The following is a 26,641-nucleotide window of genomic DNA, read 5'->3' as shown; positions in this document are numbered from 1 at the left end:
CTGTTGGATGCAGTGTAACTCTGCTTTCAGGCTTCCCAGAGGTGTCAGGTTGGCCACCATGATGAAGACAGTACTGAGTACATTTTATTGCATCACTCAATATTTGTTCATTTGATGGACATGAAGAATCTTATCTGTGAGGCACATTACAACATGTTTGCACAATTAATATTCATAGTGTGAGCAATTGCCTACTAATACCCAACGAAAGGAGGCAGATGTATGTTAAATGTTAGGAAGGATAACTGCTTAACTGATTGGACATCCACAGGTCATCCCTCAGGAGTGTGTAATTGCATTTCATTGAGACTTTTGAAACGTTACAATTTATATACAGTATTATATTTTCAGATCAGCCACAAGGACAGAAAGGACAAAATATATATTAAAGATGGTAAGTGATGAAGCTGGTTTCTTTGCCTCCAAAGGCATTTGCAGAGGAGAATTGACTGTAAGAAGCACCCACCCACACAAACAAACAAACACACACTGTACTTCCCACGGCAACAACAAAAGCATGATTAAGGGCCTTGTGTTTCCAGTATTGCAACAAGGTGATTTTATGTTATTTTTGAATTTTTTGAATTTGTTTTCATAACTATAAAATGCAATAAATGTTACAAATCTAATACATCATTAGTTAAAAGTTCTGTCCATTGCAAATTCACATGTTTATCATTTTAATCCTTTTCAGGCATTTCTAGATTGACCACATATATTGGTCCTGTTTCAACACAAACAAGCAGTAAAAAGTACCAGATCAGGTGGCACTCCATCATTGTCCTTTTTTAAAGCTACCTAATAAAATCAAACAGCCAGGTAATTTTCGTTGGTGGATCTTGGGACGGGGGCAGGGCAGGAGGGTGGAGAGCTTTAGATAGCTATGTACTTTAGTTATGAAGCACACAATTAAAATTCCTTCAACTGCTTCTACATTCCTGATGTGTTAGAGAAAAGTACATAATAATAATAATAATAATAATAATAATAATAATAATAATAATAGGACAGTCCTCATTTTAAAAAGAAAAGAAATACTTTGAGACGGAGGTGCAGCTTGGACCCAACATAGGGGGATCTCAGCATCTGTGATGTCACACACAAACACAAAACACCGGGAGGAGGCCAAGCACCTAGCCCAGCACACCAAACCTGGTGGTGGGCTGGGCAAGAATAGACAAATGTGAGAAGGACCCTGCTGGATCAAGTCAAAGGCCCATCTAGTCAAGCATTGTGTTGACCAGATGCCTTGCCCGTGGGAAGTCCACAAACAGGACCTGAACTACTTGCGACTCCCAGAAACTGGCATTGCTTAAGAAGCATATGGCCTCCAACGTTGTAAGGAGAACATCCCCATCATGGCTAGATACAATAGATCAGGCATCCCCAAACTGCGGCCCTCCAGATGTTTTGGCCTACAACTCCCATGATCCCTAGCTAACAGGACCAGTGGTCAGGGGTGATGTGAATTGTAGTCCAAAACATCTGGAGGGCCGAAGTTTGGGGATGCCTGCAATAGACGGACTTATCCCCCATAAATGTGTCTAATCCTCTTCTAAAGCCATCCAACCTGATGGCCATTGCTGCATCTTGTGGGAGGGAATTCCAAGTGCTGTGTACTCGGAGTACTTTTGCCTGTCCTGAATCTTCTAACCTGCCCTTTCATTGGAAGCAGTGGAGGCTGCTCTGCTTGGGGCAGTGCCCCACCAACTTCAGTCTGCTCACCTGCCTGTCTCCTTAATTACAACCAGTCGTGGAAGGATCAGCTTCCTCCTCCTTAATAAGGTTGCCCTTATTCAACTCAGCAGGGAGGAGGAGGTGGAGGAGATGAAAGCTAGAATTGGATAGCTGTGCCTGTGATTGGCTCTGGCTCTTGCTGGTCTCCCTACCTTCTGCCCTACAAGTCTCAATGGTCCCCAGCCACCATGCATTGGATTGTCCCAAGCAAGTTCTCATACACTCCAAACATTCTGCCGATAAAAATCAGGACAGGGGCCTCATGCCTCTTTCCCAAAGCCCTGTGAACTTCTTCCTGATGTTGTGAAGAAGGCAGGAGGGCTCCAGGATCCTACCAGAGGTCTTGACGCCTCCTTCCCAAAGTCTAGGAAGCTTCTGTCCAGCATAGGGAAAGAGACAGATGCTCTGATAGGGCGCAAGAGACTTCCCACTTCCTTCCCCAAGCCCCATAAGTGCTTGCTGGCTTTGGGAATGAGGCAGGAGGGCCTCATTCAGAGTCTTGCTCCTCCTTCCCAAAAGCCGGCAACTGCTCCTTCACAATGCTGCTGCTGCTGCTACAAGAGCTGCTTCTGTGAGCCTCATCCGGAGCTGGTGTGAAATTGGGGCACCTTGGAATGAAGGCAGAGCCCGGGGGTGCCTTCAAGAAAAGTGTGGATGTCCTGGTTAAATCAGGGCACTTGGGAGGTATGAGTTCCAGTGTTATGAGTGATGGGAGTGCATGTGCAGAAGGTGCAGAAGGCAACCCTTTGGATCGGCCCCATTTTTTAATCCCATCCAGCTTTCTTCACCCTGTTGTTGTTGTTTAGTCGTTTAGTCGTGTCCGACTCTTCGTGACCCCATGGACCATAGCACGCCAGGCACTCCTGTCTTGCACTGCCTCCCGCAGTTTGGTCAAACTCATGTTCATAGCTTCGAGAACACTGTCCAACCATCTCGTCCTCTGTCGTCCCCTTCTCCTAGTGCCCTCAATCTTTCCCAACATCAGGGTCTTTTCCAAGGATTCTTCTCTTCTCATGAGGTGGCCAAAGTATTGGAGCCTCAGCTTCACGATCTGTCCTTCCAGGGAGCACTCAGGGCTGATTTCCTTAAGAATGGATAGGTTTGATCTTCTTGCAGATCTTCTTCACCCTATGTGATCAAAACGACACAACCCCCCCCAGCATGTCACAAAGCAAAACAGCTTTATTTAATGAATGCTAATTGCATGGTTGCTGAAGGTTTTAACAAGAAATGCCTGAAGGACATAACTGTGCTTTTTGAGCTAGCTTAAAGTTGCACTTCTCTGAACTTTTGCAAGTTGGAAGAAGAAAAACAAGATAAGGTTTCTGCTGACACTGCAGCTCAGAACTGCTGCCAAACTTCCTCTGAGCACATAGAAGAATGAAGCAAAATGTATCTGAGATTTTATTTCATTATTTCACTTTGTTTTCTTGAGAAGCAAGGATAGTCAGGGGCAGAAGGGTCATCGGCTGTGTATCCAAGGCAGCTAACATTTAAACGTGACACCAAAAGGAAAGGAAGCTCTCTTGTTCTGTAAGAAAAGTTCAAAAATCCCCAGGTCACACGATACATCTATTGGGACCAAAGTTTCACAGAGCAGCAAGCCAGCTTTATAATACGATCACAATATGATTATAAGTATGCTGAGTTGATTGGGTGTGGGAAAGGAAACTCCACAGGTGAAAAACAGCTCCTATTTGCTTGGTCTTTTTTTAGCTCTATTAGGTGGACTCCTCTACGGGTGTCCAAAAATTTGCTTTAGGTTTCTGGAACTTAGTAGGTAGGGGAGGGAAATAAAGCTGTGTTTGTGGAGCAAGTCCAGGGATCAAGTCCTCCAACACTGTGGGTTGCTTTTCAGTTCAAAGAGCCCTTGTGGTGCAGCCATTATGTGGAGGATAGGAGAGCATATGTTGACTTGAACCAGGGTCACAACGGAGAACAATACTCCTCTGCTTTAAATAATAATGTTAGTGAACAAGTAGGTATATTCTGGCACAAACTTTCAGGAAATCTTACTCTTCATGTATTAGACTGAAACCTCTACACATTTATTGTGGGATTTTTTCCCCTGAGCAGGCATGCAGTAGTTGTGCTGTTAGTCTTTGAAGCGCTACAAGGCACTCTGTCCTTCCCTTTAATAAAATTGATATAAAAAGACACTCTGTTCTTTTGATAACCCTGTAGATGAGTTGCTGTCATATCAAGCCAGACTATTAGTTAGCTTGTTGGAACTGGCTGGCAGCAGCTCTCCTGGATTTCAGACTAGAATCATGACAGGTGGGAGGCACCAGCTGGGGAACCCCCAAGGGAAAAAGGCTCTGGGCCAGAGGAATGGTGGTGGGTTGAAGGTGAGTGGTCAGAAGGAAAAGAGGGAGCAGAGTGGGAAGAAGAAGGTGTTGGAAGCTGAAAAGGCAACAAGGTTTAGGGAGCGGGAAGAGGCTGGTGCAGAGCGCAGTGCAGATTTGGAGGCAGGAGAGGAGGGGGGCCAGGAGACAGAGATGAGGCAGGTTGCTGAATAATCCAGGGAGTCTCCCCCTCCTGCTGCAACCTGCTCGCCCCACCCCACCCCCAGTCTCCCAGAACATGCAGAGAAATGGAGGAGGAGCAAAGAGAGGCAAGACAATGGAGCCTTAGGCTGCTGGGGAAGCAACCGGGGAAAGTGCCTTAGAGAGTGATAGGAAGGCAGGGACTTTCAGTCCTTGCAACTGCCTCATTGGGGCAAGACCTACTGGGATCGGTTGCTGCAACCAACTAGGACTGAGGTGTTTTGTTTCTTTGATAAAGAGTTCACTGACATCAGGGGCTTTAATATTTTATTGCTGACCTGCGCCTGACACCAGCTCCTGATAAATCATTCCTAGCCCTACCGTAGGTGGAGATAGAGCATGAGACTTTCTGCTGGGGATTGAACTTGAGACTTTCTGCAAGCAAAGCACATGCTCCATCACCGAGCTACATACACCCCTTTCAATTGCAGTGCATTATCAGAGCATATCTACACTAATAATTTATAATGTTAAAAATGCATTATTAAAATGTGGCTCCAGAGGGTGCTGCAGAGCAGCGAGCCACTGGCCAAGGGAAAAACTGCCATTAAGTGTTCCAACTATTAAATACAACGTTCTATAAGATCAATGTAGATCTAGCCTTGCTCTTCTCTACTTTGTGGTATTGTGCAGAATCATGATGCAAGATCACCTCCAGACTGTCACTGCTTTGTGGGATGGATTCAATCACATACAGGCAATCGTAAACTTGTACAAGAATAGAAACTTTGTAAAATCATTAAAATAAACCTTAGTACTGTGAGAAACTAGTCTACCAACAATTTGTGGGTGCCAAGACCAGAGCAGGGATTGACATGTTTCTTCAAGCAGGCTGTGGCATGCTGATGAAGCACCTATGTTTAGAGTACAATGAGTGTTTCAAACCAGTAGTGACTATTGAGCCCAGTTTGCCTGTGAATGCTTTCCAAAAGACTTTTGTTTCAGGTCTGTGGGGGTCAGGATGATCTGAAAACAACCTTGGATACCCATGGGAGATCAACATAATGGTACAACCATCATAATGTATTAGGAAGAAGATCTGTATACTTCTGGACAGTTCCTTGCCTGCCTCCTCTCTCATTAAAATAATTAGACTCTTCAGTAGTGGAATTAATCCGCCATGTGCTTCCTAGGATAAAAGGAAGTTGAGTAAATTAGAAGAAGTGAAAAACACATTTTTGCTGTGCTAGGAAACCCACTGTGGTAAGAGAATAAATAAGGACTGTCAGATCGCTGTGGGCAGTTAGGCTATTTCTGGATTGGGGCTTCATAAACAAGGCTGGATTCTGGAATCAGTTCTTGTTAACTGTTGAACCTTGAAACCAGGTTTTTTTCCAGACTTCTGAGTTCATTGGCCCCTTGATGAGCTTTTAAAATTGCCATGGAGCCCAACCCTAATTCTTAGGAATGCAAATGAAATAAAGTCAAGTGATATCAATATATAATCAACATTTATTAATCATCCATCACCATTACTTGGTTGGTGTCTGTCTGTCTCGGGAGACAATGAAAGAGTACACTTTTGGGAGTGAAGTAAAACCATCGGAAGGTTACAGCGCCTGCTGTGGCTGAATACGAGAGAAACATGTTTTGTTGCAGCGGAGCAGATAAAGGCATCCTAGGAATCATAAAATGTAAAAAATAAGGAATACTATTATTGTATTGTGGAATCTTCTTATTAAATACAGAGGTTCCCCACTGACAAGGGAGGTGCACACTGTATATGCCCATGCCATTTATTTCTGAGGCTTATAGTTCCTAATTAAATGCTTTGCGCTATATCCTCTATATACAAACTTCTTTTCTGCCCCTAGGCTCATTTAAACCTCATTTCAACCCCTAGGTCTTTATTCCCCCTTGCAGTCTTATAGACCCGGAGGGGTCAATATCAATCACTACGGGAAAACCTGCTCTAAATGGAGAAAATCTGAAGAAATGTGCTCTGCTTTCTTAAGTACACAGAGTAAAGCAGGAGTGAGGAACCTTTCCAAATGCTGCTGTATTAAAACTCCCATCAGCCACAGCCAATGTTCCTGGCAACTGTTGTGTATTAAAGTAATAGCACAGCCAAGTATGTATTGCAATATAGAGTTTATTGTATTGTATTACAGAGTTTATTTGAACGTACAGTATATCATTTGCTGGTTCAGAGTGGGGGATTTGGATCCGCTGCTGGATTGGTTTACGCTGGAGGGAATCCTTGCCATTGGTTCCCGCCAAAATGTATCTTTTCCCTGCTAGTTCTCTGTTACTATATAAGCCCCAGTTTTTCCCATTCCCTGTGTTCTGGCTCTTACTTGTTCTTTGAAGTAAAGAGATGTTGTACCAGATCCTCGCATCCTGTTTCTTATTTGCACTGAGCTGAAATCACTGAAGACCCACTACACAACAGCAACCTCATTTACCTGTTTTACATTTAAAATGGCAAAAGGGGGCTATCAAAATATACTGGGATGAATGAAATCAAGTTGTACGCTCTTGAGAGGTATTTCAGAAAGAAATGCATACCAAAGCACTTTGCAAGAGCAGAGCTTGAGCCACAGAAAAATATTCCAGGCACTCATTTTGCTGAGGTACACATTTCATCAAAACTACAAAACCAAGTTAGAGAGTATTCCTGTTTCACATAAGTTGTCCAGTGCCAAAGGACCTTGGCCTAGAACAGGGAGGCTCACCCCGTGGTTGGGAAAAAAAGAAGAATATGTAAGTGAGTACATGAATCCAAGCGCACTGAAAAGACAAAGTGTTTTAGCCAAAGGGATACAAATTATTTCCTAGCCCGGAGATATGTTTGCTCCTGTACACAATTTTGCAATCACCTGGCATCTTTCCTAGGTTGCTAAGCTGATAGAAAAAAAAACCTTTTGAATATACTCAGATTGAATATATTCAGAGGAACCCTATTTTTCCAGACTATCTGCTGCATAATGAATATTGGAGAGGGGATATATGTTAATGAATAGTAATGAAGGAGATTTCCCATCCCGCAGTTTGGTAACTGAAAGACTTACATTTTAGGGATCCTTTTCACAGTATGGGAGAAACGTTAAGAGTAGCTCTGCTGGATCAGATCAAAGGCCTGTCTAGCCCAGCATTCTGTTTCCCAAAGGAGCCAAACACAAAATGCCTTTGGGAACCCTATGAACAAGACATGAGCACAACAGTCCTCTTATATTGCTCCCCAGAAATTGGTTCGAAAGCACGCCAGTGCAAGTACTGTAGATAAATAGGCACCACTCCGGCGGGAAGGTAAAATGGCATTTCCATGCGCTGCTCTGGTTTCGGTATTCCGTTGCGCCAGAAGTGGCTTAGTCATGCTGGCCACATGACCCGGAAAAACTGCGGACAAGCGCCGGCTCCCTCGGCCTGTTAAGCGAGCTAAGTGCCGCAACCCCAAAGTTGTCTGCGACTGGACTTAACTGTCAGAGGTCCTTTACCTTTTTTAAATACCCATTGTTTACTCTTAACCCCTATGAATTTATCTAACAATCCCTTTTCAAAGCTTTCTAACTTGGTAACCATCAATTCTTGAGGCAGGGAATTCCATAGTTTAACTGTCCACAATATACACCAGGAATGCGGAACATCTAACTCTGTGCTCCCTTCATAAGGCACAGGAACATAGGAAGCTGCCTTATATACTAAGTCAAATCACTGGTTCACATAGCTCAGTATACACTTAACTCGCAGCGTCTCTCCCAGGTTCAGGAAGGTTTCACTCCTGGCTCTACCTAGAGATGCCAGGGATTGAAAAGCAGGTGTTCTGCCACGATGCTGTGGCTTGTTCCCAAAATGTGGCAGTAAGGATGGTTGGCACATGCAGGAAGGTGCATAAGGATTAATCTCCCTTCCCACCAACCCCAACTTTCATTACAAGCCAGGTGAGGGAGGGTCACAGAGCAACTTCCTTTCTTATACTAATTGACCCATACTTAGTGGGCATTATGGCCCTTGCGTGGCTAATCCAACAATGGGCTCCCCCATTAGATTTTAACCCTTGCCGATCCAGGAATTAGAAGGGACTCGTACATCATACAGTGTAACCCCCCCCCTCAAAAAACTACCGTATGCTTGGAACAGGTTACTTAGAACATGGTTATATATATATCCAATACTTTCTGAGGATTGCACTATCAGGGCAAAAGTAAAACATGAAGAAGTAATCTCCACAGACATGCTGAACCTAAGACAGGTTCTGGACATTTTAAGAAATGAGTTTTTAAAGCGAAAAGTTACAAAGACATCAAACATGCTTATAAATTCGTTGTGACTTTATTATGTAAAGCTTGCATAAAATAGCCCTAAACAGCCTCAGCCCAGTACAGCTGAAAGAGTGTCTCCACCCCCATCGTTCTGCCTGGACACTGAGGTCCTGTGCTGAGGGCCTTCTGGTGCTGAGGGCCTTCTCTGTAGTGGCACCCACCCTGTGGAACGCCCTCCCAGCAGATGTCAAGGAAATAAACAACTACCAGTATCTGACTTTTAGAAGACATCTGAAAGCAGCCCTATTAAGTTTTTAATCTTTGATATTTTATTCTGTTGGGAAAGAGTGGCTGCGAAACCAGCCAGATGGGTGGGGTATAAATAAATTATTATTATTATTATTATTATTATTATTATTATTGGAAAGAAAACTTTTTGATATTAGGAACTAGCAATATTCACCACAAAAAATTGGAACTTGATTAAAAGGAGATCTTGAGCACATGCTTGGTTGTGTATTTTTGAAGTGTTTTGTTTATTGTTTTATGGCTTTTGTTGTTTGTAATTATGTACTGTACATCTTTTCATACTGTAAGCCACCTTGAGCATGGTTTTAACTACGGAAAGGTGGCACACCAAATAAAATTGTGGTAAAGAGATCTTTGGAAACAGGACATGTTTCTTTGTCCAATTTTCTGTTGAAGAGAGAACGTTTTATAATAAATGTGATTTCTTTTTCCAATAACTCTCCGAGTATGGCCAGCTGCTGTATTGCATCCATTATCATTAGTTAATACCCATTCATAAATAGCAAAATGATGCCAAATATTGAGCAGAGTGCTTTTACTAAAGAAAGAAAGAAAGAAAGAAAGAAAGAAAGAAAGAAAGAAAGAAAGAAAGAAAGAAAGAAAGAAAGAAAGAAAGAAAGAAAGAAAGAAAGAAAGAAAGAAAGAAAGAAAGAAAGAAAGAAAGAAAGAAAGAAAGAAAGAAAGAAAGCTGCCACCTGCAACAGAAGCAGCAGCAGAAACAGCAGCGCAGCGCCTACTACGACTACCGGCATGCATCTCGCGGCACAGCGAATGGGACTCGGGCAGCTCCTCAAAGCGGGCACCTCAAAACTCCCATCATGCACTTGGGCCCGCCAATTTCCCTAGAGCGCCCCGGCAGGTAAAGCAGGTCAACGAGCTCCCCATTTCCGGCGCGCGGTGCAGGACGGGAATGCGAGTAGCGCTATTGGCCGGCGCTTGCCCCGCTTTTCGGCAAGCAGGAAGCTATAGCGCCGGCTGAGGAGGCCCGTCGGGGCGGGAGGCTCCTCCGGGTGAGTCTTTTTCGGATCCTTCCGATTTTCTCGAGGTCGGCGCTCGCCTCTGGCCGAGGCTGGCGTCAAGAAGGGATCGATTTAATGCGCGATTTGATGACGTAATAACGGCTCTGGAGACAGGGCCGCCGCCGGGGTTGCGCCGGTCTATGCGCCGGCTGCCTTATGGCGTCTTTCCGCCCGCGCCGGCCAGTGCAGGGACCTCCCGCTCCGTTCTCATTTTTTCCTTCAGGGGGACCCTTTCGCTTCTCGTCGCCCCTCGACGGTTAGGCCTTCCGCTTAGCCCGCTTTAGCAGCTCATTGGCCCGCTTCTTTAGCTTCCAGTGCTGCGATTGGCTGGCCAGCCGATGATTGACGTGCGTGCCCCCAGTGGATTCAAGTGCTGTGTGGCTCCTGGGGTCTCCTGGCTTCTAAGCTAGGAAAGCAGCAGGGCTCTTATTGCAGCTAAGAGGTGTTATGATTTCTTGCCGGAAATAAGTGCTGCTTTTTCATTTAAGAAGCTCAGGCTAGCTGACAGCAGCATCAAACCATAATTTAGTAGTGGTTAAGATTCAAAAGAACCCTTTTAAAAAATGGAACCTGGCCCTTGTCAAAAAGCAGTTTTGTCTTCCAGACAGGACTGAGAGCAGATAATCGTTGCTCTTCCAAAGCCTTCCCATCGACCCTCTGAATGGAGCTTGCAGAGTAGAGTTTAAGAAACTTTGCATTAGAGTCCAGTGGATGTATCATGTGATCCTTATTTGACAGAGAGAGAGAGAGAGAGAGAGAGAGAGAGAGAAATAAGCCTGTGGCACGTGGTTGAAAACCTCAGCACACACATGTCTACAGAGAGAATCCATGGTAAACAGCTGTGAAGTGCAGCACAGCAGTGACATTTCGATGCAAAATCAAACGTATGCAATGGTGCATGAGACAGTTGGGTGCCTTGGGTGATGAAATACAGGGAACCTGGATTCTGAATTTTTTTAACACAGCAATCCTAATGGGGCAGAAGACTGGCACATCCAAAGTTCTGCCCTGTACTGTGGCCCCCTCTCCCCACTCCTATTTTTCATTTTCTGTTCCATTGGTTCCTGGAATTGGTGTGCTTCTGTTTCTCCTGTTTGCTAGCAGGGGGCAGGGGGTGGTCCAATGAAGGAGACTGCATCAAATTCCCCCAGCATGCCCTTATATGCCCCATACCTCCTTTGAGCTAAACATCTCTTGAGCACTGACAGCACTGGAATATTATTTTTACCCCTGGATCTTCAAATTGATGTTTGTTATCCTGGCTATTACAAATCTGAAATAATTATTCTCTCATTTGGATGATCCCAGGCCCTAGTGGAATGTAATGCAGCAACCTTGCTGAAGCAAGAGACCTGGGTCGAGTCAGTGCCTGGATGGCACTGAGAACCTAGTATAAAAATGGCACATTGAATTCCATGATGGAGGAACAGGGGGATATAATCATAATGAACATTCCTAAATACTTCCTAGCTGCATGGAATTGAGCCATAGAAAAGTGGCAATTGTACCACCATGTATGTGGGTGTATAGTTTATCTGTATGTATGTACATACGGTACTGTGTACGTACTGTGTGTGCTTGTAGAGAATCTGATCCCATTTTAGTTTTAACTTCCAGCAATCCACCGGCTTAGTGGATTATGTACAGTTTGCAACCCCAAAACCTGTTTAGCTACTCTCTGGGCTCCTGTGGCCACACAAGCCCCAAATGCATGGTTTCTTTTCTTTCTATTAACTAACTATACTTAGTTAAAGGAGGTAATGAAAACCTAGCCTGTTCAGTTTTTTAAAAGAAAACCTTAAAAGTTAAGAAATGCAGGTGCTTCAGATTCCTATGGCTGGATACCAAAATCACCCTCCCTGCAACCGTGTGTTTCTTTCCAATAATCCACACCTTTTCTTACTGCTATCACTTCCTTTCCCGTCAATTTTCAGTGTTTCTCTTGAGTATTCCCTAGCCAGATTGCTGCCCTTGGCTTTCCTGGCCATGCTGCTGTTGCCTTCCTTGGTTCTATTGTGACTGGGGTTCTTCATCTCCCCTTGTACCATGAGCTTCATATTGTCTTCAGCTATCTATGCACTGTGTTTTTATATGAATTGTATTTGCTATGGCTTCTCCTTCAGATGTGGTAGGTGCAATACTGTGTGCTTCTAACTTTACTCATCATTTCATAGGACCCGCTTCTGAGTCTGGATACCTATTGCTGATGAATATCCTTGCTTACTGTAACCATTTATGGCTATGGACTGTGGAGTTCTTATTACGACTGATGATCTTTCCTAGACAAATCTATTAGCCATGGAAGCTGAAGAGACGATGGAATGCATTCAGGAATTTCCAGAACATTACAAAGTAATGTTGGACAGATTGAATGAACAGCGGGAGCAGGATCAATTCACAGACATCACTTTGATTGTGGATGGTATGTCGTGATGCAAACTGGCTCTCACACAAACATATCATCCATAATTTGAATTAAGGCAAGGCATCTGGACTTAAGCCAGTTCAGTTTCATTGAAGCTGAGTGACAGTCAACTGAAATTTGAATATCATGGCTTGTTTAGTTTACAGCTTTGGGCCAGTTACATATACACCTACCTAGGTTGCAGTCCCATTCAACTCAGGACTTAAAATTCCCAATTGACTGGCATAAGATCAGGCTGCACAAATATTGTAGAAGGCAAAACATTTTTCTGCTTGTTTTATTATATGTATTACCACTTTCACAATTTAAAATTATTTTTCTGATAATAGAATCTATTTTGCAAGAGTATGCAGCAAACTGAAATGCTGAATTCTTCCCTAAACCATTTGATAAAATAGATTTGTGCACGGTATTAGTTTGTGAAGAAACCAGATGCTGCATTCTCTTCCCTCCCACCCATCCAAAGTCCACATCCAGTGGCGTAGCTAGATGCCCTGCACCTGGGGGCGGGGCAAGCTGGGGCAGAGCACGCTGCGCAGAACCTCCACAGAGTCCGAAAGCCCCACGTTGCCGTTTTGGGCAGCACGGAGCCTGCAGGTGCCCGCGCTACCACGTCACTCCCCAAGAGAGGTGTGTGGCTCGGGCGCGCTGCAGGCCAGGGCCCTGCAGTCACCCCCCTCAGTCATAACACCCACTGCACCCCCCTTCCTACGCCACCGTCCACATCCCATCCTGATGTGCATTTTCATAACATTCAGTATGTACAATCCTCACTTTACACAGGAGTTACGTTCCAGGGCCCCACGCATGTCAGTGGGGCCCGCGTAAAGTGTTGCACCCTGCCCCCATTCCAACCTTTTAGGATCACTTCCAGGTTTAGCGCTGTGGACGCCTGCACGATCGCACATCAGTCGGATGTGCATAAAACAGTTGTTGCCTGTATTGTTAAATCACCATGTCCAAATGAGACCTCCACTAAAGAGATCTAAATACCTAGTGTATTTAGATCTAGTGTTTGACGTGAAATTTGGAGACATATACTCTGCGGGAAAGACTTGACACTGCAGTGTTCTTGGTCTTGTTAGTATAGAAGGCTGTATATTAAAATGTTTTTCTTCTTCTCCACTATGACCATCTAACATATTTATATCCAGTTCTTTCTCTCCTCCTAGGTCACCATTTTAAAGCCCATAAAGCTGTTCTTGCTGCCTGTAGCCAGTTTTTCTACAAATTCTTCCAAGACTTCACTCAGGAGCCTCTAGTAGAGATAGAAGGTAACTTGCTGATTCTGTTAGATCCAGAACTCATGCATGAAAAGAATTAGGAAAACGAAAACCCTGCTCTGTCTCTTTCACTTGTCTTCCCATGCTCATAGGCATACTTTCAGATTAGAATTGAGAGATATTTTCCTGGGAAGTGTTTCATTCTAGTCCTATCCCACCTAGTTCTTAGGCCTAGAACATATAACAAAGTGGAATTGGGTTAATACATGTAGACAGTATCATTACTTCTAGCTCAGGGGTGGGCATGGATCAAGGGCCAGTTTCTGGTGCACCAGTTACTTACTGGCACCTACTGGTAGCTGGGATTCTTGCAAATGTTGTATGGACTGGGCCTTAGTCTAGTCCAGCAAGGAACTTCTTATTTCAAAAGTAAGAGTGCATGTGTTCTCAGTTACTTGGCTGTGTTAAGTTAAAGCATGGATGTGGAGCCTTTTTCAGCCTGTGGGTTGTATTTCCTTCTATATTTTCAGGGGTGGCGTGCCAATGGTGGGCAAGTAGAGAGGCAAAAAACTAAATTTTAGTTTGACTCAGTATGTTAGTCTCTATGTACACATCTCTTATCAAGGGAAGTAAAAAAGCATCATCAGAGTTCAAGGACGCAGCCGAGGAGGATGTGAGTCAGGATCATTGAAAGATGTGGCTTGGAGAGAGTGGGGTGGCAGTGCAAGGGTGTGGTGTGGGGAGAGTCCTGAGGGCCACATTTGGACCACCGGCCTGGGGTTTCCCACCCCAGTGTCAGGGAGCTCCTGCATAAGCACAGTTGTTTGTAAAAATAAAATAAAAATACTTTTATAAAAAGTAGACTTCGTAAGACAAGCCAGCCCAGTGAGCTACGCCTGTTCTGAATGATCAGCATGTAAACTTAATAGTTTCATTCTGTGTTCTGATAACTAAATAGAACTTCCTGTGTCTAGAGATGATATTACGTCCAATTATTAAATGCTGAGAGCAGACAGCAGGAAGTGGCCGTAAAACAGCCCAGCTAGTTACTGATGCAGGCAGTATGAACTGAACGGAGTTGAAAATGATCCTTCAAGGCTTTTAATGCTGTGAACCGCCCTGAGATCTTTGGATGAAGGGCAGTATACAAATTTTATAATAATAATAATAATAATAATAATAATAATAATAATAATAATAAGGCAGTTGTTTAGGTATTTACTAGCAAAGCCTCTGTGCAAAGCCTAGGTTTCATTTTGTTCTTTGCCATCATTAGGTGTAAGTAACATGGCATTTCGTCACTTAATTGAGTTCACATACACCGCCAAGTTGATGGTCCAAGGGGAAGAGGAAGCAAGTGATGTCTGGAAAGCAGCAGAGTATCTTCAGATGCTGGAAGCCATTAAAGCACTTGAAATCAGGTGAGTGTGGTTTCTCAGAGGATTGTGCCTTGGGAAGGCATGTTAGAACTATTGAACTGTATTTGGAATAGCCAGTTTTCTCATTTAAAGCTGGCTACGGATTCTGAGTTAAAATGGGAAGCCTGGTTAGCCTTAAGTGCAACAGAACTGCCCTTTTGATGTTGTGCGCTGTGTTGTGTATAATTTTTCTAGGAACAAAGAAAATTTGTTCCCGCCCGAATCGGATCAGGCAGAAGATAGGAGTATAGCCAAAAAGAGGAAGATAGCAGAGACCTCCAACGTTATTACTGAAACACTGCCCTGCGCAGAATCTGAGCCTGTTGAAATTGAGGTGGAGATTGCAGAAGGGGCTATTGACGATGAAGAAAATAACGTTGAAGCACTTGAGGAGGTAGCTTCTGCTGAACAGTCGATAAAGTACATACAAACCACGGGTACATCAGATGAGTCTGCTTTGGCCCTCCTGGCAGATATTACCAGCAAGTTCCGCCATGGGGAGAGGAAAAGTGAAATTCAGGAAGAGTGTGACGATGGATCTGATCCAACGGGCAAACAGGTGGAAGGCATTGAGATAATGGAACTTCAGTTGTCGCACGTCAACAACCTTTTCCACTGTGAAAAGTGCAACCGTACATTTAAGTTGTTTTACCACTTTAAGGAGCACATGAAAACGCACTCCACAGAAACTTACAAGTGTGACCTATGCAACAAAAGGTACCTGCGCGAGAGTGCATTGAAGCAGCACCTTACCTGTTACCACCTTGATGAAGGTGGTGCAAACAAGAAACAGAGACCTGGCAAAAAAATACACGTCTGTCAGTACTGCGATAAGCAATTTGACCACTTTGGACATTTCAAAGAGCACCTTCGGAAACACACAGGTAACTGCAATTCCCTTCCCCCTCCAGCTGCAGACAATTCACACCACTTCCTGTGTTTCTCGCCTCCCCACAATGATTTTCACCGTAACATTTTGTACAGCCTTCATTGGTAGTGGAATAAGAATGGCGTAAATGTTGATCAAAGCCTTTATAAATGGAAGGTAATCTAGGAACCATTTAAGGCTGGCCTGCATAACTTGCCACCCACCCAAATGCCAGTTGATTCTATTATTATTATTATTTAAAGCTCTTTGTAGAGGAAACCCCGCCTCTGTCCCAAGGCCTCTGGCAAGCACAGAGAACTTTTCAAGATAGGCTGAGACTTGCCTTGCTTGCACAGAGATCTGGATAAGGAGAAAAATAGCCTAGCTTCTTTTTCTTACTCAAACTGCTGCATGTATCAGGGACTGCTGAGAGGCCTTAGAGGACACTATTAGTTGCTTAGCTGTGCTTTTGGATCCTGGGATTTTAGAATGTTTCTCCCAACTCGAAAGTAGCAAGATAGCATCCTAAGTTTTGTTGTGTGCCTGTGGTTGTTAGAGGATGGGAATCAATCATCTCTTACGCGTTGCTCCTTCATCAAACTGACACTGTCTCTTGGAAGGGCCTCCCTGTCCCGCAACCAATTTCAATAGGTTTTTGGAGATCAAGTACAGTACACATTGGCAAATACAAAGTGAAAATGGTGGAAGGGAAATGTGCCTTTTTGTGCCTTCAGTGTTGGATCAGAAGTACTGGGGGTGTGGCTTTTTCAACCCATTGTCAAATTTATTTGTTTATTGGTCAGTCGTACAGTTTTGCAGAATAATGTTCCGCTTTGATAGAAAATATACTGCATGATGACATCAGGCTTGGTCTCTATGGATTTGGGAACACATAATGGACATTGATCTGGAAAAACTCTGGCCCTGTGAAGTTTGAGCTGCCTCCCCCAGGCCTATATCTGGCTTAGTTACTAATTTGTGTTTAGCCATCATTAGCTTGGTGCCCCCCAGAGAGTTTTGGACTACAGCTTCCACTATTCTTGACTAATTAATGGACATGTCGGTTGAGGCTGCTGGGAGATTGTAATCCAAAGCCTCTGGAGAGCCCCTTTATAGGACTGTGTGTATCCACAAATCATCACACAAGCATAAGCATTTGTTAAAGAAGGGAAGACTGGTTGGATAGCCTTGGATTGTGTGGAGAAGGGGGAAATTGTTGTGACAGAAGAGATGGAGAAGGATGAACGGGTCAATATTTTGAGTGTACTGAATTGGGAAGAAGAGTTAGGAGGATAATGTGGGTTTTCCTTTGGCTTTAATGCTAGTTAGTGAGTTAGAATGAGCAAAGAGTATATTAAGGAATTGTTTATGAGGTGCTTCTTAAATGCATTTTACAGATGGAGAATCTCAGGCTGCACTTGAAAAGATTACCTATATAGTGTTAAAGTTGCATGAGCAACTGAGTGGAGAGGAACAGGAGTGCAATAAAACCAATTGCTCACGCCTTGTCAGTGCTACTAGCCCTGGATGTGTCACCACCCAGTTATGCTTTTATAACGTGAGCAGAGCTTGCTGACATAAATGAATGAGGTTGTGCTTGCAGAACTAAACCAGCCGCCTTTGACAGCAAAGGGCCTTCATCGGCATGCAAAACACCACCCTGTGTTTGTAAAACAGCTCCATCCATGTTGCGTGTTGCTCTTGTATCCCAGTGCACAGAGCCACAATTGAGAAAAAGATGGAAGCTTAGGTGGTAGGCTGTTCAATACAGTACAGGCAGTCCCCATTTACATGAGAGTTACATTCGAAGGCACTGTGCCCATCAGGGAAATTGCGCATATTTGAAACACCACTGGAAAAGCCTGCAAACAGCCCACCCTGTTCCACCCATTTTTGTGATGCTTTTGGGTCACTTCCGGGTTTGGTGCGATATGCAGATGCGTGGTCACACACATTTTGAATGCATGTAAATGGGGGGGTTGCCTGTAATTCAATTTGCAGTGGCCTTATTGCTGGGAATGGCTGGATTATGTATTCAAGAGACCTTTTGATTTGCAGATCTTCAGTGCCTGCATAGGTTTCTCTATACCACGAAAACATGAACTTTGCTTCCTCCATAAAAATGATAGCTGAGATCAATCTGAAGTTAACCATCTTCTTTACCAGCAGTCAGACGTTGTGCAATGCTCTGCTTACTGCGTTAAGGAAAGTATGCTTTGCCCCTAAGAAAGTTTCATAAATAGCTTTAACCTATCTGTTCTTTTTGTGTATCAAGGTCTACATGTGCATTGACTGCACTGTGCATTATATTTCATTTGGTGTCTAACCTTAGACTAGGTACTAGTGTGAGTTATTTCTCCACAGCATTGCTGAATGGTTTAGGAGATAATGCAATAGATGAATGGGAAACCCTTCACAATTTGCAAGGGGCATTATTATTATTATTATTATTATTATCATCATCATCATCATTAAACACTTCAGTAAGATATAAGTTATAAATCCTGCTCGGTATCACTTAGAAAGGGAAATTGTTCAGCTTCTATATCCAGGAGTGTTGAGACCTCCAGTGGGAGACAAGCATGCTGCGCACACAATAAAAAAATTAAATGATGCATAACTAATCCATGACTATCAGGGTGGAATTGCTTGTCATGAAGCAAAACACACATATCAAATAGTGATTTCCCTATAAGGTGAATAATGTGAATGGGAAAATTATGCAGGAGAGAATTGCCAAATGCAGATGTGCACTGAATGAGCCTATTCCTCACTTGCGCCAGTTCTTTGCTGCAAATGCCTCTCTGGTGGGCTCTGAAGCTTGACAAGAAAGAAGATTCCACCTAAACATTAGGAATAACTTCTTGACAGTAAGAGCTGTTCGGCAGTGGAATTTGCTGCCAAGGAGTGTGGTGGAGTCTCCTTCTTTGGAGGTCTTTAGGCAGAGGCTTGACAGCCATCTGTCAGGAATGCTTTGATGGTGTTTCCTGCTTAGCAGGGGGTTGGACTGGATGGCCCTTGTGGTCTCTTCCAACTCTATGATTCTATGAACGTGACTGTATGGGGAATGGCCTGGGGTGTGTGTCTATGTCAGCAATTTGCAAGGGAGGATTGGAGACATTCAACACCCCTCTCCCAAACGCCACACTTGTATGACTATCGCAAACAGTATTTGGGGGAAACCGCTTGCTAAAGTAGCATGTAGTTTCACCCTCAGGTTATAACCTTACCTGTGAATGAGCCACATTGGGCACGGCATTGCTTGTTTCCTGTGCCATCTTATTTGTTGTGCTTTTGAGGGTGGGCTATAAAAGGGAATACAGTGGTAACTTGGTTTAAGTACACAATTGGTTCCGGAAGTCTGTACTTAACCTGAAGTGAACTTTCCCATTGAAAGTAATGGAAAGTGGATTAATCCGTTCCAGACGGGTCTGCAGAGTACTTAACTTGAAGCATATTTAACCTGAAGTGAACTTTCCCATTGAAAGTAATGGAAAGTGGATTAATCCGTTCCAGACGGGTCTGCGGAGTACTCAACCTGAAGCATACTAAACCCAAGGTATGACTGTAATTGGTTCTGGAAGTCCGTACTTAACCTGAAGCGTACTTAACCTGAAGTGAACTTTCCCATTGAAAGTAATGGAAAGTGGATTAATCCGTTCCAGACGGGTCCGTGGAATACTTAAACTGAAAGTACTCAAACCGAAGCGTACTTAAACCGAGGTATGACTGTAAATGAATCTATGAGGGGATAGGTATGTTCTTGGCTAATAGCCATAGCAGATCATCCATTTTCAGAGATGGACAGATAATCTGGGATGTTGCTTCGTTTATGAACGCAGCAACCTAGGCGGCTAATATCACAAGATAGAAAGATGACCCTGCTTAGTAGTCTGATATCACTGATCTAACCCTACTTAGTAGTCTTTAAACTCTTTATTCTTGTACTTCTACAACTCTTGGATAGCTGAAGTTCGGGAATGGGAAACTGGCAAAATCCCACCTAATTACGGGGATTGGGAGGTGAGTTTGTAACAGTGAAAAAGCTGAACCTGTGGCAACCTGATGTTCATTTTTTGGTCATGCCTTGATATTTGCCTTGATAGGTGAAAAACCATTTGAGTGTCCAAACTGCCGCGAACGTTTTGCTCGAAACAGCACACTCAAATGCCACCTGACAGCATGCCAGTCCAGCGCTGGTGCTAAAAAGGGACGGAAGAAACTTTATGAATGTCAGGTATGTAATTTTGCCCGTCGTGATTCTGGTCTAGCAAATTTGACCATGTAGAGAGCCTGTGTTGTCGACAAGGTGGCCGGGGAGGGATTGTGGGAACTGATCTCTAGTTTGGCTTTGCTGCAGAACACCTAGGACTGGGTTGTTGCAGCAACACGTGGTGCTAAAACTACACAGGACCCTGTAGTAATAGTTAGAAGGCTGGAGCCCTTAAAGTGTCAGAAGAGAAGAGATATTTCTGAAAGCCATTCTCCCTGTCTTCAGAGTTTTTCCTAAAGTTGTTTGTGTAAAGCCCGTGCTGATAGCTGATTTGGTTATAATTGAAATAGTATTGCTTCTTCTCAGTGCTTTAATATAATAGTTTGTTGTTTCTTCAAAAATTAATGCTGGGGTGTGAGTGAAGATCCACTTGGACTAATTGCAATGGGGATGTTTTTGGACCTAGTATCTGCTTGTTTTTATACCATATCTAGAATTTGGTAGATAGTAAGGAATTATTCTTAGCTGCTGTAGCTTTATTAAGTTCTATCTCCCCACAGTATTTTATGCAATGATTATTTATGGAGTGATGATGTTAGTAACGTCTCTTCAAATTGTGAGATTAAAGTTGGATTCTAATATACAGTCCACCAGAGAATCTTTACAGTTTGTATATTTGCTTTAATTGTATATTTGCTTTAATTTTTGGAGTTTTTTTTTTTAGCAACAAATCAATTTCAGTAGAATATCTTGCAATTTTGCCGATTTAGCTGGGCGAGTTTGAAATGGAAAATTGATTTTTGGTAACACTGCCATTTTCAAAGTGGAGATTGTTCCAGAAAAGACTAAGTTTAATTTTTCCCGCTGCTACTTTGTCTTTAGCACTATGTTCATTTTTGTTGTTGTTGTTAAAGATGGGCACAGAAGCAGTTTTTTAAATATTTATTTTATTTTATTGCTATTGCAGAAGACTAATCAACGTTACTCTTCTGGCTTTCCCTCACTTGCATTGCAAGAGATCCTCCTTCCTCTCTTTCTGGCATGGGCTCCAGTGACAGCACCCTTAGGGAATGGCTGTTAGGTTAGGGCGTCCTGCCCTTTGTGTAGCACACCTGCAGCAAGATTCTTGCAAAAAGCTTGTCTGGTCATGATTTAAAAAATGTTGTTACTCTGCAGTCCACCACTTTGCTACTCACTGAGCATGGGAAGCACCCAGCGTCCTCCTTGGGTGGGCTCAGACCACAGGCAGAGTGCACCACAGAGATGTAATGTTTTTAAGCATTGATCTCTATAGTAAACTCTACATAAACAATTTTCCAAGTTGAGTTTATATTTATTTTTAATCTTTAAAATATTATATACCAGGTTTTGTTGCAGAGTGATTTGCAACTTTAAAAAACCCAATAAAACCAAATATTAAAGGTTCAAGCACAGGGCAGCTGGCAATATTTTAAATGCCGTGAATACTGGGAGAAAGGGCTTTGTCTGGTACAGCACCTGAAAGAAATGGTTGGAGCCAGGCAAAACCTTCTTGGGGAGGGAATGCCACGGAGGAAGGCCAAAAAAAACAAAACTTTGAGTGAATGGCTGTCAGACTAAAAGAAGCTGAGTTGCTTAGTGATAGCAGATTTGAAGATGGACAGAAGAACCTATTAAACAGCCTTGTAAAAAGCCCACAAAAGTTACAAGCATGCAATATTTTTGCTAGCCTGCTGGGAGCTATCCCAGAAGGGATGAGAGTCCCATCCCTCCTGCAGTAACTTGCATTTCTATGATGGGTGTGGAAAAGAAGGCTTCCCTTCTAGGACAGCCCACGGATTCTGTGCTGGCCATAGAGGAGGGATTCAGTGTTTCTCTCCTCTGCTTGTCCATTCAGTCGCCTGCTTCCAATTCCTTGTTACCTATAGATGCCAGGCGAATGCTTCAATGCAAGGTGCATTACTATAACATTTTTTAGAAGAGAGAAGTATAATGATTTTACTAATGATAAAAATGTTTAAGGTGCTAAATAAGTCTTATTGCAATAGCTTTCCAAAAGACTAGATGCATGCAGTCATTGGTTGTGTCATTCTATGGAGGTAATCCTGTGTAAGTAACTGCTGTGCAGTTCTGCATAATGCTTTTGGAGGTCCCCTTAACTATTAGTTAGTTAGTTAGTTAGTTAGTTAGTGGGTTGCTTGTAACTGTGCACTGATTTATAGTTAGCCGAATTGGCCGAACCAGGGAAAGTTAGGTCCTAAGCAGTGGAATTGTTTGGTTGCCACCCAGGGTTTTAAAGAAATAAACTGAATTGAAAAGAATGATCCAAAGACATACAATGAACTTTGGTTAGCTTTCCTACAGCTGTTGTATTTTGTTCTTTCAGGTCTGCAACAGTATATTTAACAGCTGGGATCAATTCAAGGATCACTTGGTAATACACACAGGTGACAAGCCCAACCACTGTACCTTATGTGACGTGTGGTTTATGCAAGGCAGTGAACTGCGGAGGCACCTGCAAGAAATTCATAACATCACAGAACGGCTTGTGACCGAGGACATTCTTCCAGTGGACAGCGACCCAGTGGCGTCCATGACTATCATAGAGCAAGTGGAACAAGTCCATGTCTTGCCCGTAATTCAGGTCCAGGTGGATCCAGCACAAGTGACTGTAGAGCAGGTGCATCCGGATTTGATACAGAATAATCAAGTAAAAGGTGAACAAATAGCGGAGCTACAAGAGCAGGTGGAGATAAGCTACTTAGAGGTGGAGCACATTCAGACTGAGCAAAGTGCTGAAGTGCACATGGAGGAGCTAGACGTGGAGCATGTGAACCAGTTACAAATGGAAGAGGTTCAGGCGCAGCTTATAGAGGAAACTGATATAGAGCAAGCAGAATCGGGACATGTGGATCAAGGAGAGCTGGAAGCAAACCCGCCTGTTCAGGCAGAGGAGGTGGAAGCACACACAGCAGATCATGAAGAATCTGATGATTTAAAAACTCAGCCAATAGTGGATATGCAAGAGGAAAAGGTGGAGACCTAGGAAATGTTGACTGCAGTACCTGTGATTTGGGGGGGTGGGGTGGGAAATGTAATACCAAACTTTTTTTTTCATTTACTTGTATGACTTTTGCGCCACCAATGGATGGTTCTCTTGTATCGATGCTGTTGGGGAAGTGGACAGGTGGACCAAAGTTAGGATATTTGATTAAACTGCCCTTCTTGAAAAAAATTTTTTTGGGGGGATAAGGGGATAATCCCCCTTTCCTAACAAAAAAAAACCACGGAACAAAGCCTATTCTAGAGATGAACAAGCTTTGTGTGAAGTTTAATAGTAGAGTTTTGCTAGATTGTACCATTTAGGTCATACTGTTGTCATTGGGAGAGACTTATGGAGCAAGTTCTGTTTGCTTTTCAGGGTATGAGTTTAGTGTTAAAAGAGCAAGGTTCCAACATTCAGATGGATTATCTAAGGACTGCAATCCCCTTCCCCCCTCTAATATTAATTTTTGCAGTAGCTGCAGTCTTTGCTTTATTTATCTTCTTCACGTTAACCACAGATCCAATTCACCCATCACAGCAAATGCGGCAGTCTCTCCCGCTTTATGCTTCCAGCGGGAGCAACAAACCACAGTCCCTGGTTAAGTGCTACGTCTGAACTGGTTAACTATGGTTTACTGTGACATGTGAACACACTCCCTGTCTTTAAGCCTAGAAGTGGATTGGTATGGAGGTAGAGTGTGTTACAGGTTTTCTTTTTGTTTTGTTTAAAAAAAGAAAAGAACCCTTGTGCCTTCTCACAACTAAGGAATTAAACTTCCACAAAGCTTTTAGGACATTTACAAAGCTAATGCAGAAGAGACAGTGTAGATATTGTTGTACTGTACAGTGCTTTGTAATTTTGTTTACAATTGTCAGCTACCAGGGTTTTTTGCATTACAATAAATTTAAGATGGGGGGGGGGGAATTAGTTCAACACGGGCAGTTTTGTTTTGATTTAAAGGGCCAATTTTAATAGGAAAATTTTGGCTGCATATGTAGCAAGGAATGAGTTGGCTGAAAGGTTGCACTGGCATCTTATCACCAGATTTTTATTTTTAGAAAAAAAGGTACATTTTATATTTAAAAGAAAATTCATTTTAAAAAGAATACAAAGTAAATGTGTCTGCTCAATGCATCAGGCTACTGTTTTATTATTTAAACTTTTTTGAACCTTTACAGAAAGATCTTGTGCTTAGAAGATTGGGGGGGGGAATCAAAAGCCATAGGTATGAGTGTTTTAACTGTGGATTTATAAGAGTAGGAGTGTAAATATTTAATCAGTATTATTGGACAATAAAACAGTACCAACCACAAAATTATCAGTTAATGTGGCATTTGTTCCTTCTTAGGGCCGTTTTGGATGTAACACAAAAAAGTTGGGCTGGTCCAGGAGTGTAAGCTTTCCAGGGAGCTGTGGCCAATCCTGTCCTTACAATATGTGCATTCAGCTTGTTACCATTGCCAGCACTAGACACTTTGCTGCCTGAAGTGCCACCTTCCCCTCCTTCGCTGGGCCAACACTTTAAAAAGTCTTGCTGCACCATTGAGACACCAATGCCTGCCTTCATCAGATGGGTCCCTCCTGATGCTGTTGAACTCCAGCTCCCCTCAGTCCTAGCCAGCTTAAGCAGCAGTTGGGTGTGATGGGATTCTGTTGTCCAATAGCATCTAGAGGACCACAGATGGCCCATCCCTGATCTAAGTGCCCCATCCCCATATCACCTCTTTGCATGGCAGGGCTGGCACTGTTTGTTGTTTTTTCACATAAGATCTTGGGTATATACCTGAAGTACAGGTGAAACTTGGAAAATTAGAATATCGTCGAAAAGTGCATTTATTTCAGTAATGCAACTTTTTATTTTTTTATTTTAATTTTTACAAATGCTTTCTTTTGGAAATTCCACAGTAATAAAACAAATAGTTGCAATAATACAAAAATAAACATCGCTATTACTTTTCATTAATTACATTCCATTTGCCTAACGACAAATAATTACAATTACAACAAATAAAGGCTTGGCATATCTTGCTTTGCATGTCATGCATCTATCTCATATATTGGTTTCACCTTTTAAGTTGCATTACTGAAATAAATGCACTTTTCAACGATACTGTAATTTTCCGAGTTTCACCTGTATTTAGCACATGGGAAAGCCTTGCAATTGGGTTGAATTGGGCTTCCTTAAGTGAAGGCTTTGACCGCCTTGGAGGTGTTTTACTGCACTTTTATCCTGTTTTTCCTCTAAGCAGCTCAAGCAAGCACCCCTGTTTTTGCCCTCACAGGCAAGTTAAGGTGACAGGTGTTAATTGGTCTAAGGTTACACAATGGATCTCCTGACCTGAGTGGGGAATTGAACCCAGGTCTCCTAATTCCTAGTCTGACACACTAACCACTACACTACACCCATGTCTCTTGGGAAGCCTAGGCCTGTGGATCACCTTTACCAGGAGAGGCTCAAACAGTGATTGTGCTGAAAATGTGAGCCATTGCCTAGCGAGCAGAACTCTCAGGAAAAGCAATGCAAATATATTAAAAGCATCACAGAGATTTTGGGTTAGAGTGGCTGCATTCAAATGGAAAGGGGAAAAGAAGACACTTAATTCTTGACTTTCTTCTGTGGCCAGCGTCAAGACACTCCCATACTGGAATTCAGAGTGATCAGAGATGTGCTTGTGCTGTCTCCACAAACTGCTCACACCATATTCTAAAGCTTTTCACTGAGCCATGGGCGATGTAAAAGTGCACACACACACACACACACACACTGTTCATTGCTGAGGGTGCTTATAAGGAAGGCAATTTTCACAAACAAATTGTAAATTGAAGTATATGCTGGGAGTTTCAATGTAAGGCTTCTGTCCTAAGTATTCGTGGTTGGAACTTAACTCTTCTCACACTCCATAGGACTGACTTCAGAGAAGGTAAGCTTTGGGTTTTTTTGGTGTGTGTTTTTGGAATATTTTATTAGTTGAATATAAGAACAACGTATAATCAAATACAAGCAGTCAAATACAGTTTTCCCCTACCCCCCGCCAACAGCCCCAACTATGTCCAGGTAATTACATTAGTAATATAAGCAAATAAAAATTATTTCTACAGTTGCTGGTTTAAAAAAATATCATTCCACATGCTCCCATGTGGTAAGTTAAGGTAAGGATGGGGCTGTTAATGCGAAATACATTTTAACAAGTCTTAACTTTGGGATGGGGGGAAGCTTGTCCCCGTAGCAGTCTTCCCAATACTGTACATTCTTTCCGCTGATGTCATCACTGCAGTGAGGGCTGTATGTCTAGAATCAACTACCCAAAGCTGGAGGTTAATAACCGGAAATCTGCTCTGGAAAAAGATGGGAGGATAACGCAGAAGACACCGGAATGGAGCAGGGAGGCAATGATACCTGAATTCTCTATTTTAAAAGTATGTGAACTTGGGGGAGTTCCAGTGACTTGGTGGCATTGCAAACTGTATAACAAAGTGTACAAAATTAATGACAGGCTGTATCAAGCGTTGGATCTATAAGGAAAGGTGGTGTTTATGCTTAAGTAGGCTAGAGGGCAGCACTGCGTGTTTTCAAGGAGGATCAGGAGCGTAGAAGTATCTGCCTGTTGTACAAATCCAACATACTACCATTTTGGCTAGCTTTGTGTGGGGTGTGT

General features: G+C 43.0%; 1 protein-coding gene across 1 annotated transcript; it reads left to right on the top strand.

The window, feature by feature from the left end:
* The first annotated feature begins 9,664 nt into the window (after positions 1-9,664).
* Positions 9,665-23,012, top strand: ZNF131 (zinc finger protein 131). Its single transcript, XM_035100385.2, has 7 exons — positions 9,665-9,804; positions 11,988-12,235; positions 13,411-13,512; positions 14,738-14,882; positions 15,075-15,763; positions 19,854-19,984; positions 22,326-23,012. Exons 2-7 carry the CDS (start codon positions 12,112-12,114, stop codon positions 22,983-22,985), a joined length of 1,851 nt encoding a protein of 616 aa, XP_034956276.1. The 5' UTR covers positions 9,665-9,804; positions 11,988-12,111; the 3' UTR covers positions 22,986-23,012.
* The last annotated feature ends 3,629 nt before the right edge of the window (positions 23,013-26,641 follow it).

This window comes from Zootoca vivipara, chromosome 11 (genome assembly GCF_963506605.1).
Source record: "Zootoca vivipara chromosome 11, rZooViv1.1, whole genome shotgun sequence".
Lineage (NCBI taxonomy): Eukaryota > Metazoa > Chordata > Lepidosauria > Squamata > Lacertidae > Zootoca > Zootoca vivipara.
This window is presented reverse-complemented; position numbering and strand designations above follow the sequence as displayed.

Bases quoted from the DNA above. Each gene is read 5' to 3' on its own strand.
- ZNF131 (XM_035100385.2), top strand. From the start codon at position 12,112: ATGGAAGCTGAAGAGACGATGGAATGCATTCAGGAATTTCCAGAACAT. The intron at 15,764-19,853 runs GTAACTGCAATT...TTGCCTTGATAG, and splicing joins GCACCTTCGGAAACACACAG to GTGAAAAACCATTTGAGTGT. The intron at 19,985-22,325 runs GTATGTAATTTT...TTGTTCTTTCAG, and splicing joins AGAAACTTTATGAATGTCAG to GTCTGCAACAGTATATTTAA.